The sequence below is a fragment of the Lepidothrix coronata genome, unplaced genomic scaffold, assembly GCF_001604755.1.
Source record: "Lepidothrix coronata isolate B3197 unplaced genomic scaffold, Lepidothrix_coronata-1.0 Scaffold0, whole genome shotgun sequence".
NCBI lineage: Eukaryota > Metazoa > Chordata > Aves > Passeriformes > Pipridae > Lepidothrix > Lepidothrix coronata.
This window is the reverse complement of record NW_016690180.1, coordinates 9,849,054-9,865,482: the sequence shown is the minus strand read 5'-3', so window position 1 is coordinate 9,865,482 and position 16,429 is coordinate 9,849,054. Positions and strand designations below refer to the sequence as shown.

At 37.7% G+C, this 16,429-nt stretch overlaps 1 protein-coding gene across 1 annotated transcript; it reads left to right on the top strand.

The window, feature by feature from the left end:
• Positions 1-606: 606 nt before the first annotated feature.
• TMEM33 (transmembrane protein 33) lies at positions 607-14,695 on the top strand. The gene is made up of 8 exons (XM_017812066.1): positions 607-644; positions 729-793; positions 2,116-2,210; positions 2,638-2,825; positions 3,792-3,859; positions 4,643-4,776; positions 6,706-6,789; positions 8,135-14,695. Exons 2-8 carry the CDS (start codon positions 737-739, stop codon positions 8,262-8,264), a joined length of 756 nt encoding a protein of 251 aa, XP_017667555.1. The 5' UTR covers positions 607-644; positions 729-736; the 3' UTR covers positions 8,265-14,695.
• The last annotated feature ends 1,734 nt before the right edge of the window (positions 14,696-16,429 follow it).

The window sequence follows — 16,429 nt, the reverse complement described above, 5'->3', positions numbered from 1 at the left end:
ACTTGTTACAAAACTGTTGCATTTTAATGCAATACCACTGACAGTACGAATCTCTAGGCACACGTGGCTTTAAAGAGGCTTCCCGTCCCTTCTCCCGCCCCCCTCCCCCCATTCTACATTATGGAGAACCAATGACACTAAAACACACGGACACAGCCTTGATGGTTTTGCGTGACATCACCGAACTACCGCAGCATCGCTGAACTGCGGAGAGCCGTGCCTGGGTCCTGTGATCTTACGATTCCCGTTTACACTGCTGATGCACAGCACAGCTCTGGAAAGCCAAGCTGACCCTCCGTGAGCAAACACTCCCCAACCTAGGGCCGAAGCGAGCATTAACATTGTTGCTGTCACCACGCAAAAGTGCCCCTGTTACAAATCCTACAGACCGAGCCGAGCACCAGCTGTCGGGGCTGCTGTGGACAGAGCGGGAAGGGGCCAGTGTCCTCCCCAGCGGGCTCGCCCTGGCAGTCGCAGTCCCAGAACCGCCGGGAACCCGCCGGGACGTCCCCGTGCTGCCGCCGGGAGCATCCCATCCGCCGCCTACATTGCCCGGCAGCCCCGCAGCCCACGGGAAGTGTCGTCCTGCCGCATCCGGGGCAGGATCCGGCGGAGCGTGTGCCGTGCCCGGTGTGGCGCTTGCGGTGGGTCGCGGCCGGGCCGGGAGCGGGGGTCGGGAGGCGGCGGTCGCCCGTGTCCCTCAAACTGAGGCGCTTCTCTCCCCGCAGGTGCGGCCATGGCGGACTCCACGCAGAACGGGCCCATGCCAGGCGGGGCCGGCGGCGGGGCCGTGGTAAGGAGCTCCCGGGCCTCAGGGTCCTGGGCCGGCCGCGGTGCTTCTCCAGCGGCCGGGGGGTTGGGTCCTGCTGGAATCGCAGCGTGGCATTGCCCGCCCGGGTGCGGGCAGGGGGAAGCATCTCTCGCTTCCCGATTGAAAGCGTACTGTTGGTGCGCCGCCGCTCCTGAAAATGTCTCAATCGAAAGTAATTCGGTGTGGCAGCGTCTGTATTTCACAGAATCATAGAATATGCTGAATTGGAAGGGACCCATCACGATCATCGAGTCCAGCTCCTGGCCCTACACAGGACATCCCAATAGTCACACCATGTGCCTGAGAGCATTGTCCAAATGCTTCTACTACTCTCTCAGGCTTCGTGCTGTGACCAGTTCCCTGGGGAGCCTGTTCCAGTGCCCAACCACCCTCTGGGTGAAAAAGCTTTCTGTGAAATCTAACCTAAACCTCCCGACACAGCTTCATGCCATTTCTGTAGTTATATTGTGCAGGTAAGACACTAGATCATGATATGAAGATGCTTGCAGGTTAGTTAGTTTCTGGTCATTTCCATAGAGACGCACTAGGAATATAGAGGAAAAGAGGAATCTCTAAAAGGTGGTTCAGATTTGGAAAAGAAACTTGAACTCTCAGATGCAAAGAAGCAGATGTTTTGACTGTGAGGCACATAATAGCCAAAAGCATGCTGTGTTTTGTTAGAGCCTTTCTAGTACCATGGATATATCAAGACTGAGAAGGGCTGTGGTTAAGAAGAGCTCAACAACAGAAGTGCAAGATTCCTGTAAAAAGCTTTTGCTTTTTTGAGGCCAAGAATATGTAGGCCAAAATGATGCCACTTTCCTTGTAATAATAAGCATGTAGTTATGCTAACTTTACCTGACCCTTTATTTTTTTCCCCTTGCTAAGAATTATGGAGATTCAGCCCAAGGTGTGTGCAGTGTATTCTAAAAGGAACCTTGAAGGAGTAGATGCAAAAATCAGGTCTGGAGACCTTATGTGGTAACAGTTGTGGAGCTGGCTGTTTAATCAGGTCAATTTGGATAGAAAAACTACTTTCCCAGAAGTTCTTACTGCTGTATTTGGTTGCAGTGTACAAAGGAGCTTCTTGGTTCTGAGGAAGCAGAGCTGTTTTTGATCTGGCAAGTAGCATCATATGAGTCAAGTATCACAGAACAAAAAGCAGCTTTCTACTTCAAGCTATAATTTGCTTATATTCAAGGTTGGAAGAAGATTTGCAATTTAATATAGCAGGGAAGAATGCTCATTTTATGCAAATATTAACATACCAACTTATGTTGGGGTTGTTTTTTTTTCCAATGTAGCAATTTCTGATGGCTAACAAGTTGGATACAGCAATGTGGATTTCCCGCTTGTTCACAGTTTACTGCTCAGCTTTATTTGTCCTGCCTCTTCTAGGGTATGTACTGTAATATTGTAAAATAGCATTAAAAATTTATGAACCAGAGTCCCTTTGCATAGAATTATTTTTCACATAAGGGTGAATTGCTGTTATTCAGGTTATTTGGATGCTTTTTGTCAGAACAGCTTGCAAATTTTAGATTGGTTTAAAACACTTTCAGAAGTGTTTGGAAAATGTGTTGAGCAACTGTAAAGTAGCAGTAAATGCATGATTTTGTGTGTAGTTATGCAGTAATATATTGAGTTGTTTTACTTTAGGCACCTGCAGTAAGTCAGTGTTACCAGTTTTTGAGTTGTATTTTGTAAATAGTGCTTCTGTATGATAATAGAAATACTCAGGTACTGTGCAGCTGTGATGCAATTCTCAAGGGTGTAAGAGTTCTGAGCTTGGTTCATATGGTAACATCTCCTCTGATGATTTGCAGGTTGCATGAAGCAGCAAGCTTTTATCAGCGTGCCTTGCTGGCAAATGCTCTTACTAGTGCCCTCCGACTGCATCAAAGGCTACCGCACTTTCAGCTTAGCAGGGCATTTCTGGCCCAGGCTTTGCTGGAGGACAGCTGCCACTACCTGTTGTACTCCCTTATCTTTGTGAATTCCTACCCTGTTACAAGTATCCTTTACTTGTGTCATCCTGGTAAAGTTTTTAAATATATTTAAAACTTGGTTCTTTTCATCACCTGTGCCATGTTTTGAAAAACTAGTTTGAACTAATTTGTTTACTATTCATACAACATGCTCTATGTAAAATACGAGAGGCTCATGTTGATCAATCTATATTCAGTTTAATCAGCTCTATAATTAGTGTACTACAGACTCTGGCTACTTAGATTTTCTTTTACTGAGACTTAAGTTCAGCAGATTTTATGACCAGCCTCAAGCAATACTTGGAAAAGTTGGTAATTTTCATTTATTGCCAATACAGGGTTTATATATGACTTCTCATTGTAGCAGGACATACGTCATGTAGAGAGACAATTATTCAGTGATAGCTTTCTCAAATAAGTTATTAAACTGATAAAGTCTGCAAAAAATACTTTCCCTGTGGCTTCTCAAAGGTGACATGTCAGAACTGACTTTTCTTTATGCCACGCTATGTACGCTTCACATCTGACTCTTAAAAATCTCCCTGGCAGAGGAATGTCTACGTTCTTGCTCTGTGAAATGTGAATGGCTGGCAACTGCATGTTCTTTGGTAAAGAAATTAATTTTGTAGCATCTTTTAATAAAAAAAATGTTATGACTACATGTACTTAATAGATTTTAAGTAGTAACCTCATGTGTGTCTTCCGTGCAGAAAGAATGCATTTCAGGAGAAATGCACCAGTGTGTAATGAATGGTGTACGTTATACTTTTGCATACTTGCAGACACCTATATTTTGAAGTTAATAAAAATGTATAGCAAAGGTGTAAGAAGCAAAGGGAAGAGCTATAAATATAGATATTAGACTTATACATATCTTCATCCAGTATAGGTCATTCCAGCCAACCTCTTGCAAAGAGCCACCAATCTATGACTCGTATAGTATAACATCATGGAGAAATGAAACGTATAATTTTCCTTATTGCTTATTTCAGTGAGTATTTTTCCAGTTCTGCTGTTCTCATTGCTTCATGCTGCCACATATACAAAGAAGGTTCTTGATGTAAGTATGATATGATGTATGTTACGATTAATACTGTTGGTATTCTTGGGGTTTATAAACAGGTTTAAGTTGCAGCTACGGTTTGGTTTCCTTTGGCTGTGGTAGAGAAATTAGAGTGAATTTGTAGTGTGGAACGTCAGCACAGAGAATCTGAGAAGACTTTTTTGAGTTGGCTGGGTTTTGTGATTTGTTTTTGTTTTTTTTCCCCTTCTGTAATGACTCAATGATATGTTGGAGTTGACACTGATTATTTTTCTTCAAATGCTTTCCTTTGAAGGAAACAAAAGCTGTGTAGCAGTTAAGTTGAAACATAAGACATGTCTTTTTCAAACTAAACCATAGCCTGTGAATTTTGTTGTTCTGTTTCAGTAGTAAGGTAACAAACTAGCAAGCAAAATACTTGCCAGTTGGACTTGGTGCTTAATGCACTGCCTTGTGCAACTTCATGTAACTCCAGTCTTTGGTGCTCCTAACTGGGCTATCTTGCTACCATGGGCACTTCCACCTAGTGGACAGAATAAAGCTTGTGGCTCTTTCTGTGCAGTTGAACCTAAAATGGGTGCATGAGGGGATTGCAACACCTGATATTTTTAATTGCACTCTTTGTAAATTATGGAGTTCCAAGCCTACGGTTTTCTTTGGGATATTAATCTCAATTCTGGTAAAGTCTTAAAATGCTGAAATGAGTTGTAAATGACAATTGTTTGTATTTTGACTTCTCTGTGCTAGTGAAGATAGGTGTAACTCATATTTTTTTTGTAAATCATTTTTCCTTCTTTAAAGGCACGAAGTTCAAATAGTTTGCCTTTTCTGAGAAATCTCTTAGAGAAACTGAATGCTAATCAACAGAATATTCTAAAATTCATTGCTTGCAATGAAATTTTCCTCATGCCAGCTACAGTTTTTATGCTCTTCAGGTAAGAATTACGATAAATATTTAAATAATTAGAAACTTGCTACACAAGATTACTTTTTGCATGTGAGTTCTCTGGATCATAGTGCTCCACTTGTATTGTTCTGGCTGACCAGGGCTTGAACTTCAAGTAAAATTTATTTGATTCTTAGGCTTCTTAAGTTGGTGCATCATGACATCAAAAAGCATTCACTATGACATAACTGGGCACAAAAAAACCCTCCTCTTTCATAGCGTGGGTGACATTGTTGAGTCGCATTGAAATTTTTTGGGCTCGCAACTTGCATTCACCTGCATTTCTATCAGTACATTGTTCAGTAAGTTTAATTTTGGTTAGTTTAATAGAATATTTAGATCTTCAGCTTCACTGAAATTAAGCTCTTGTTTTTGACAATTAGATTCCAGAAATTCAAGTGGCACGAAGTTTCCATATGCAAAAAGTGTGCAAGCAGTAGTAGGTTGTGTTCTCTCCTGTGTTACTTCTGAGCAGTGATCCTTGTGGGTTTTTTTTATTCCATTTGGTTATGCCTGCTCTGCATCCTGTTGAATTAATTTTAGGGATCTTGAGCGTATGCATGTTGGAATCCTACTGAAGTTGTATAGGTATAATGACCTGCCAGTCACTGAAGTTTGGGTCATTGCCTTTTAATATTTGCAGGGAGAATATACCCTTTGTTCTGTATAAGTTGTAGCATAGTAAGAGCACTTGTCTTGAGTGGTCTCACGGTCAGCAGAAGAGAGGCTTTATCTTCTTGGAAGTTGACAGAATCTATAATTTGTCTTTATCTCTTGATATGTCAGCTGAGTGCTTCATGTCTCAAGGATTCCATTTCATTTAAGGCCAACTGTATCCACTCTGTATCCAGTATTGAAACTTTCAAGTGGTTTGAACTTCTCTTTGGGATAACTTCCTTTTTTTTTTCTTTTTTCTATCTATGGAAAATGTAGTATGTGAAATGTTGCTACTTGATATGTCATCTAGCAGATACTGAAGCTTAAAAAAGATTGTGCCAAATTTAAAATCATATAATGTTTAAATGCAGCTATTGTGAGATTTTGTTCTTTAAATTGTTTTAGCATATTAAATTGCTTGTAAATAGTGTACAGGTTCAAGATTTCCTTGTTCTTTCCTCCCGTAGCTCACTTTCCTTTTGCTTTATATCTTTTTCTCCTGGGTAAAGATGTTCATACTTGAAGGAGTTCTTGCTGGAACTGTGATGTTCAACTTCAAATAGAACTTTCAAATGCTGTGTTTTTCAAAGTAGCTTCTGACACTAAAACTTAGGGCATTTCTGTGCTTGGCTGTGTATGGTTTGTATGCTACACTTTCACTGCTTTATAGCACCATCATATGTAACAGTAACTTTGTAAAATATCAAAACCTAATTTCAGTGTAACTGAAATAACTGGATATCAGCTTTCCATGTCTGAATACATCTATAATTGTCTCCAGTGTGTTCTGACAAGTTTTGCAAAAGATACTAGAAATATGGTCCAGATAGTCAAAGTGCTGTGAGTCCAGTTACTCGCTGTAACTGCACTACTTATCTCAGCCAGTTTCCCTGCTTGACCAACAAGCTTTTTCTTGATACTGAGCATCTGTCACCATCATTTCTGTGATTCTTTGCACGCCACCAGAAATGGCACATATAAAAAAACCTTCATAAATATAAAATCAATATAAAACCAGCACTTCTTTAAGTGCTTGATTGAGCAGTTTTATTCTATAATGTAAGTTTCTGCATTTAAAAGTGTATGATTATGTACTTTTTCTTGTCAGATCTAGATTTTCTGAACCAGTGTGACCCAAATCTAGCTCTTTTTTGAACCCAAGTAGTTTGCTTGCTTTTGTTAGGAAAAATCCTGATTTTGGTGTTTGGGTTTTTTTTTTTTTTTTGTCACTGCTAAGCTCTACTGAACTATTCTCTTTCAGTGGACAAGGGAGCCTGCTTCAGCCATTCATTTACTATAGGTTTCTTACGTTACGCTACTCTTCTCGGCGAAATCCCTACTGTCGGTAAGTACTAAATTGATTTTGGAAGTTAGTGTTTAACTGTGTAGTGCTCAGGCATTTGGAAACTTTTTGTTCTAAAATGAATGCATAACTCAAAGTACTAAATCTGCAGATGGTAATTTTAGAATGCAAAATACACCTGGATGCTGGTTCAAGGTTATATTTATTTCATGTAACTGATCAGAAATGTACCAATGTTCTTGAATGGGAGCTTTGAGAACATGCTTGTGTAATTAAAACTACACCTTGGGAGAATAAAGTCTTTCTTATCAGAAAGATATCCTTATTTTTAGATTTTCAGGTATATCTGAGGCTAAGTCTGTATATGAATAGGCACTTAAGAACTTGTGTAATATTGACAGAAAAAAAATCTGTAGTTAAACGTGCTCATTACCTCCTTTAGTTAAATTCACAAATCAGGTTAATTGTATTTGAAATAGAATTTATTGATTTTGAAAGTTGGTCAAGCCAATATTGCTTTAGACTTTGAAACCATAAATATTTCTATGAGGATTTTCTCAGGTCAGTGCTTTCTTAGTTTTGTAAGACAAGCATTGCAAAATGTAAGATTTTTGTTAACATACCCTCCAGTCTAATCATTACTCGATTAGAAAATGGTTTGCTAAAGTGCCAAGGAAGTGGCTTTGGCTGCTGTGATATGTGAAGACAAGTCTGAGAATCATAACCTTAATCGCCTCCTGTTTCCTACCATTTTGTAAGAAATTAATTGTTCCCTCCTGGTACATATATTTATTTTTTTTTTAACAACAACAACAAAATCTATGAAATTGCTTTAGTATCTAAAAATAATCTTAGATGTGCAATAGTAAAACTGACTTTCAATAGAACTAGTTTATCCCAAATGTTCTGCTGGCATTTTTGTAGTTTTAAGGGAAACTGGTGATCTGGGTTTTATTTCTTATGTCTGTCTTCTAATAGTTGCTTCTAGAGTGCACTGTTATTGCATATTGGCAAGAAATAGCACACATACACAGTTGCCTCCCAACTCCTTACACTAATTGTGATAAAGCATTATTCTTTCCTCCTCTTTTTTTTCAATAGTGTCTTTTTGTTTTGGCTTTAAGGTGGAATTTTTCTGCTGTCTTTAGTTCAGCAGCTTCCAGCCAGGGATGGATATAAAGTTAATTAAAATGTTAATGTTTAAAAGCCAAGAATTCTGAAGCTCTTGCAAGATACTGCAATACTGAGTTGGTCCAAAGAACTTGTTAGCTAGAGTGTGTATGTGTGTGATGTTAAGGAAAGAAGTGAATGAAAAAGACAGATCTAGATAACACTTCTGATAAATGCTGTAGCATTTTAAAACTCTCTTTAAATCTGATTTTTTCAGGACTCTCTTCACTGAGCTCAGGATTGTTGTTGAACACTTAATAATGAAGCCCTCGTGCCCTGTTTTTGTAAGAAGACTATGCCTCAGCAGCATTTCCTTTATAAGCAGATTGGCACCAACTGTTGCATAGCCAAATTTCAGGCACTCGTGTTTTGTGAACATTATGAGCAGCTGGCACTTCTGCTGATGATTAGAAATTTCTGATTTTACACTGATCTCACTCCAGGCTGTATAAAAATATGTATATGCTTTTCTTGGAGATAATATGAAATTTAGCATATCAAAACCAAATAATGTAAACTTAAAGTTACTGTACTGTATTGTTAATTGGTGAAAAAAATTAGCTGCATCCTTTCTAAAACATACTCAATCATACAGGGGTTTGTTTTGTTTGGTTTTTTTTTTTTGGAATCAAGGATTGTTTGAGATTGATTAAAACTATAAGAGGTCTATGCTCCCTTGGTTTATGTTAGTTGGAACTATAGCTACTGTAGGATATCTCCAGTGGATAGCAGTTGGTACACATACCTATGCAGTACACTTTGGACAGTATTCTTCTGCTTACTACATGTATCTGTAGAACTATTTTGTCCAATTTACTATACTCAATGTAGAGATATGGCCCACTTTGAAGTTAACGCAAGGGATTAAAATCTATCAAGCTGACACAGATAACACCTTTTCTGAAGGAGAGGTTATTTTTATTATACTACTTTAAAAGAACTCTTCCAAGTTCCTACCTTGTGACGTAGTCTTACATTACACGGTTGGAAGAAATATCAAGACTCTGATCACAGAAAACTCTGCAGTTTTCTTGTCATAACAAGATGTTTTACCAAGCCAAACTGCTGACCTGTAGGCTTTTCAGCCAAAGATGTAACTTTTAACCATGTCTCAAATGAACTAATCAATGTAAATGAAGTAACTTTTGCAGACTCATTGCAGATTTGTTTATATGTCCACAAAAATTTGAGACTGCAGTAATTCAAGCATGTTAGCTTTTTAGAAAATTAATCTGTAGCTAGATCTATATAAATTGTTATTCCAGTTTCTGAGAGTCTCATTGTGATCGGAAATTTGCATAAGGGATTGAACCTGTTTAGGCAGCTTCTGAAACAAATGGGTGTAGGATTTCTTGGCATAAATCCATCTGATGACTGACCTGAAGCCATGTCATGACTACAGAAGTGAATATTAATTTGAGTGAATATTAAATTGAGTGCTGATTATGTAGTCACCCAGCAGCTGAAAGGTAGGTTGTGGAAAAATAATGTTATCTGTCTGAACAAAACTTCTTTCCATAAATTCAAGGCAAAATATTTGCCTAATCTTCTGTAGTTAATGTTGGTATTCTAATTGCATAAAATTAAAGGGCCTTTTGTAAACTTCTATAGCACTGAACTTAACTATTCTTCCATGGTCAGAGAAATCTTATGTGAAACTTTTTCAAAAACAGTCTTGAAGTAGAGTATTTTCCTGTAACTATTGAGTTATCTTGTTTGTGATGTGGATATCATTCAGACTTTTCGGTTGTATTAGTTTGTTAGATCAGAGCCATGTATTTATAAATTTATTTCATTTTTTTGCTCAACCTCTTGGTATTGATGATCCAGTTGCTAATTGAATATGATATTCTTTGACTACTTGTCTTGCTCTCTGAACACGATTAGCTGTTTATAGAACACTTGCACACTGCAGAAGCAACTGCATGCAGTAATGCTCTACAGCTGCTAAAGACTTGCAATGAGTTTCATTATATGTATATCCTGTAATCCTGAGGATTTTATAAAAACTAAAATTTCTACTGCAATAAAATGAGTGTTAAATGTAACTTGCTAGGCTCTTCAAGCTTATTTTCTCTCTAACAGAACATACTGATGCTTGAACCTGGAAGTTGAGCAGAATGCTTTCCTGTGTGTATGTGTGCATGTTCCTATATTCCCACTGCTGCTTTTGAATTGGGATATAATGTCTTGTGCATTTCTAAATTATCTTACAGGGAATTTTTGCCTTCTAAAATGCAAAAATGTATGACCCTTTCCTTCAAAATCTAACCCTAAAATAAGCACTGCAACAATGGTATCTAATCAGAGCAAAAAATCTAGACCTACTTATTACTGTTTCAGTTCCTTTACACAGTCCTAGACCCTGTTTCATGTTACATGATGTGTTTTTTGAGTAGAGACCTCAGACTGTCTTCAGCTCTTTGGACCAATGTGATTTAAAGATTTTAATTCGGTCATCTAAGTTAGTCCCCCATGCTGGGAGTGGAAGGCAAATAAATCTGTAGTTAATGTAAGCAGAATAACATGTTACTTCTGAACAAATTTTTGTGGTTGGACTGCAGTTACAGGTGCAGTGTACTGTTCCTTAATTATATGATGTTATTAAATTGGAGATGAGTCTAAACTGGATCTGATATATTGCAACTGTAACTGAAGGATGCTAAGTCTTGAGATCCAACTCTAGGAATGGATGAGAAAGATTAAAAGGAGTAAGTGAATGACAATGAGCGAGTTGAGAGTTGGAAGACAGTGCCATGAAGTAGAACTTAAATGTGGATACTGAATTTCTTGTTAACTCTTTCCATTAACTCTTAAAAATGGACTCCTTAAAGACGAGGAAGATGTTTCATAAATGGGATTTGATATGATTTGGCTAGTATATTTGTGGTTTTGCAAGGATTTGCTTGACAAATGAGCAACTTGTGGCCTGAGAAAACTTATCTTCTCTGATGTGCCAGGAAAACATGGAACAGTGTTATAAGAATAATGTTCAAACTAAATAAATAGGGCAACTGACCTGTACTCTGCATCAGCTTTGATTTTGACTGCAGCCTTTTGGCTGCCTAAGTGATAACCGTGCATTTCCTCAATACTGGCAAAAACATTCTGTCCTCGTGCCTGCTTACTTGCCATGGTTTGTGATTGCTTCTACACTAATGATTAAATTAGATATGAATTGCTGGTTGTATCCTAGCTGTGATGCAGAGGCTGTGACAGAAGTCTATGATCACAGAGAAATTTTGCAACTGACCATAAAATGCCTGTCAACCCCAAATGTGAAGCAGAAGAGTTTTTATTTTACTGAAAGGTTACCTACCTAGTGTTAGGTAACTGTTTCCACTGGTATAAATCACACTGGTCATCGCTTTTTGTCATCTCAGCTTTCGTAAGATAAGTGCCGTTGCATAGATTCTGTGAGTAGACCCACCCCTTGCTCTGCACAAACAAGTAGAAGTGACGCTCCAGCATAACAGTTTCTGTTGTCACCTGTAGGTAAATAAAGTATCAAGAGCCATTGGAGACTTTTGGAATAGCTAATGCCAGCTGGGATTTCTTACACACCAAGTAACTCACCAATTCATCCATCCTTTCCTTTATCGCCTTTTATTTAATTGTATACTTTTATTGTAATTTCTGTGCTGTCAGTTTTACATTTTGCTCCCTTCTTTGATGGATGCTTAAGGTGAGCAATATCTGTTAATATTTTAAGTTGCATGTTTTAGGGATTTAAAAAAAAAATCCATTACAATCGTGAGCCACTATTTCTTCCAACAGTTTTTGAGCTGCTAACTATATATGTTATAGTACTGTCCAAACAAATAACGTGTCTGGTTATTTTGTACAGTCTGTGTTGGACTGTTTCTTTGTTAGGCACCTGTAGTGTAACATTTGCTGTACAGATCCCATGTTTATTAAGGAAGTACAGTTCTTGTCCATTTTACAGACAGGAATGGAGACATGGAAGAAAAGAGCACTTTCCTGAGGGGGTGTAAGAGCTCTGGCAGACCAGGAAATAGGACAAAGAGAGTTGGACAAGTGCCCAGAGGAAACTGATTTGTTTCTATACCACACATGACTTGTTGGTCCTGCTCCCAAAATTATACCAATTATGCTGGCTTAAATACTTAAAAAAGTACTGTACCTTACAGTGCTCAGATTAAGGGCAGAAAAGACATTGAACTAGACAGCATGCCCTGTTAAAGCAGTATCAAAAACTGATTTCCACATGCAAGAGCTAGGTATGGTCCCTCGTATCATCATCTCTGCACTGATGAAAAATAATACAACAGAACAAGATGGCAAGCACTTAATGTGCTAGATGGTAGTAGGGTATGCTAATCTTATAACTGTCTATAATTTTTAATTGCTGCAGTGCATCTATTATGTTTAAACTATATATACTGAAATTGGCTAGTATATCATTGTAACTTCTATTGTGCTGTAATTTTCTTAAAGTCACAGGAGCAGTCAGGCCTCGCTGTTTTAAATTGCCTTTTAAGGACAGAACCTTAAGCAATCCTTTATTTCAAAGATGCATTATCAGTATGGATAATGTAATAGAATTTAATCTTAAATGTGGATTCAAAAATCTTTCTCATAAAATGTCAGCATTACGTACTAACTTCTCTGCGGAAGCTAGCTCTGTGATAATAGCAGATGTTGTGCAGGTAAGGGAGTTTCATTGCTTAGTTCTGTGCCATCCAGATGGTATAAACTTTTAAAATTAATTGAAAAATTCATCTTTTACTTGTATTCAAGGACTGAGGCACAAAATGCTAATGTAAGGGCTCAGAGGGGAAATATAGTTCTCCTGCATATTTGAAAAAATGTGAAGCCCTTTCAAGAAAATCTAATAAACATAATAATCGCAGGCTGCTGACACTAAGGAAAAAGCACCTCATTCGCTCTTTCTTTTATGCAGTGATTTACTGGTCCCTACTGATTTTCAAATTGGATCACTGCAGTAAATTATCCATACCAGTACCTGTGAAAGAAAGCACTGGGATCCATATTTGTTCAGTGCTGTGCTTAAATCAGCAAGAATGATAAATTTGATGATATGAAATTGGAAATATCAAGGGCTTTTCTCAGTGAATGAGCAAGTATCTCCATTTGTAATTTATTGTGACCCTTTTTCACTGTATGTGCTTTGTATGTCAAATATTTATTTTGAAACAAATTAAATTGTTTTCTGTATTGATACGGCTATGGTTTTGTTCTTGAAATCAGATTGTATATTTTTTTCTGGATTTTAAATATTATCAGTGTTGTGTTGCAAAACAGCACTTGTTTAAGTTCAAATCTGTGAATGACTTTTTACTGACCAACAGCTTTTTCTGTTAAATGTTGTAGGTGCATGTTGGGTGTTGGGTTTGATTTTTTGTGTGTGTGTGTATGTTTAGAGTAGGATGCAGTGAGCCATTGCGGCATCTTATTTGCTTTTTCTAGAGAAACAGGAAGATTAATGTGTATGTCAAACCCAAAAAAAAGCTGATCCCTGTCTTTAAGTCATTTGAACTATTCTGCTTTACACCTGACATAGTTAACCCCAACTTCTGTGGGAAAAAAATCTACCTATGTGCCCAGTTCACTGCCATATTTTCAGTGCAGGTGTTAATAGAGAAAGTTGTACACCTGTGTTTTGGCAGAAGTCCTGTCCTTTTAATTTTAAAATAGGTTATTTTGTGTCTGATTACATCCCACTACCTAAGTGCCACTGCTGAACTGAAAATGAGTTGTGGCTAGTGCTTTTTTACTTGGAATTTATATCAGTATAATAATAATTTGTTTTGCAACTTGTAAGCAAAATTGTGAACCGGTGTGGTTAATAATGTGATCCTGTGTGACCCTCTTCTTATGGGCTAGGCTTAGCTCGTTTGTGATGGCACATTTATTAGTGGACTTCTGTTCAACCCCGGTGCCAATGAGCTGGGCTTTATTCTACCACAGCTGGCTACCTCCATACAGCTGTGGTTTTGTAAAAACAGTTGTGTGAATTGTATTTTAAGGAGCCATGAAAGACTTTGCTCTTCATTTAAGATAATTTAAGTTCATGTCTATAACAGTTTCCATGTGTCTGACCATGATATCTTGTTTTGAGGTGAGTGAAGTTCTACAACAGTCCAGACTCCTGCCTTGGGTGAGGAAACTGGTTTCCTTGAACAAGTGCTGATCATGGTATTTTCATTTGCTGTATGTGTTCCTATGAATATTCATTCATGATCCTTTGCTAATGTGAAGAGGAAGAGTATGTTAGATGAAGACAGTGCATCAGTTAGTTGAGATATTGCACAGGAAAATTAAGCTGAAAATCAGAAATTAAAAAAGGTGCAGGGCTAGATTATCTGCAAGGGCTAAAGCAAAGTCAGCTATAGTTTTCACACAGGTAAGAATGCAATAGAAAGAGAAGGAAGAAGAATGGGGATAAAAATAATGAGAACGCAGAAAAGTTCATCTCTGTGATAAAAAGAGGTCTGGAAATCCTACTGGGTATTCTGTTGCTTTCACAAACCCCAGTTCACCATTCATGGTTTTATGCAATCAGAATCCTCTGGATAGTACTTAAGTTTTCAAGCTGTAAATTATTTCAAATTTATTCTCTATTAAAATACTGCTGGAATAGCATGTTCAGATGCTGCTACATTGTACACAAACTGACAGGCTAATCTTGGTTTCCTTAAAACGGAAAATAGCTGCAGTGGAATTATATGTTCTCTATTATGTTTGAAGCTCCTATAGTGGAAAAGTAAAGAAATAAATACTCTGGTCTATATTATTACTGGGCTTCTTGGCTTTTTTTTTCATTTCTCTTTCCGTGTTGCTTTGCTATGTTTTTTTCTTGGCAATCTGGTGAAGATTTCGTATGTGAAACTGCATGGGGTTTTGTCCTACTCTGTGTTTGCATAGAACATGATATTTGTAATGTAGTATTTTAACATTTTTTGATTTACTTTTTTTTCAATCTAGAAAATCCGAACAGTGTTTTGAGATGACAGATGTTTCCTATTACAATCCCTTTCAACATACTTTCTGCTGTACCAACTTCAGTTAGGTTCTGACTAAATTGTGAATCCTTTCAGTGATAAAGTTTAAATCAAAGCCATTAATGACAGCTTTTTTGTAATAGCAGATGGAAATCTAGGATTGACTTTCTGAATTTTCATGTCCACTAGAATTTTCAGTTGTGTAACTCTATAATACAGAGAAATATTGAAATCTTAGAAAATTACAGTTATAGCATCAAGCATTAGTTCAGTGTGCATGTGTTTGAGCATCCAGTGGTTCTATTTCTAATTATCTCACATTTTTTAACATCACTGTGGGGCAGAGGTAAGATGTTTAGTTGCATCAATGTGTATGTATGCTTACAGCAGTGGATAAATGAGTAAATAAAACATAATATTTTGAGGGTTTTTTTCTATTTGGATATACACTTTGCACTTTATGATGAAAAAGCCTCTTCCTGCCCTCTGTCAGCCTTTTCTCTTTGCAGTGTTACACATTTATAATGGAAATAGTTTTGAAAGAAGATTCTTGCACTGCATAGATCTTTCTAATATCCTGCCTTTATGGACTTTAAAAGTACTGATCAAGCTTATTTAACATTCTTGTAATTCTTATTTTTTCTTATAAGCAAAAGAATCAAGCTGCTTTTAAGCTGGTCCTTTCTTTGGTCATGTAAGGGATTATAGGACGGGTGGAGTAGCAGGAGACTGGACCTGATGATGCAAGAAGCTTCTTCCAGTCCTGCATTCTTATGCATGTCTGCATATTACAGTAGAGAATAAGAGTAGTTTTTTTGGTATATTATGTACCTAGTATTGTTTTTAAGAATTTTAAACTAGCTTTCTGCTTTAGCATGAAGGTAAGCACTGCTAACCTTAAGAATACTTTTTCCTTACTCAACGGGGGGAAATTTTATTTTATATGATTTGGCCATTTGAAATGAAATTGAATTCTTCCTTCTTGTGCTAATTTTATTCCAAACCACTGACCTCTAGTGGCTGGTTTGCAACTACGAAGCTAAACGTTTTAGTAATGTAACATGCTCCTCATGAGTCTATGGCTACAGGAGAGTCATTTTCCATTTCATTTTTCCAGCAGAATAATGCTTCTTCATGATTTATTTTCCTTTGGCACACAGTAGCTGCTGCTGCTGCTGGGTTGAGTACTGCTGCACCCAGTTCAAGAAACTGCATGTGACTGCTGGTTTTCAGGTAAACGAACTGCATGTGAATAACTGCAAACACTTATCCATGTGCTGGAAATAAAAATATTTAGTTTTAGTTTATGTAGATCTTTGATCCAGTGACCATGAAATAACTTTACAGACCTACATGACTCAGAGTGGTGTTATGCAAACTTCTGTAGATTCACCAGTCTATGCTTTGGAAGAGTCGTTCCCCTCATGCACCTGCCTGCCACAAAGTATTCTCTAGTTTTTCTGTTAATTTAAATATTTTACCTGAAAAACTTAAGGGCTGTTTGGGATCACTGGACACTTTATGTA

What these genes read in the sequence shown, in the direction of transcription:
- TMEM33 (XM_017812066.1), top strand. Translation starts at nt 737, where the DNA reads ATGGCGGACTCCACGCAGAACGGGCCCATGCCAGGCGGGGCCGGCGGC. An exon ending in TTTGTCCTGCCTCTTCTAGG is followed by an intron (nt 2,211 to 2,637) that starts GTATGTACTGTA and finishes GATGATTTGCAG; the next exon opens with GTTGCATGAAGCAGCAAGCT. An exon ending in CGGCGAAATCCCTACTGTCG is followed by an intron (nt 6,790 to 8,134) that starts GTAAGTACTAAA and finishes TGATTTTTTCAG; the next exon opens with GACTCTCTTCACTGAGCTCA.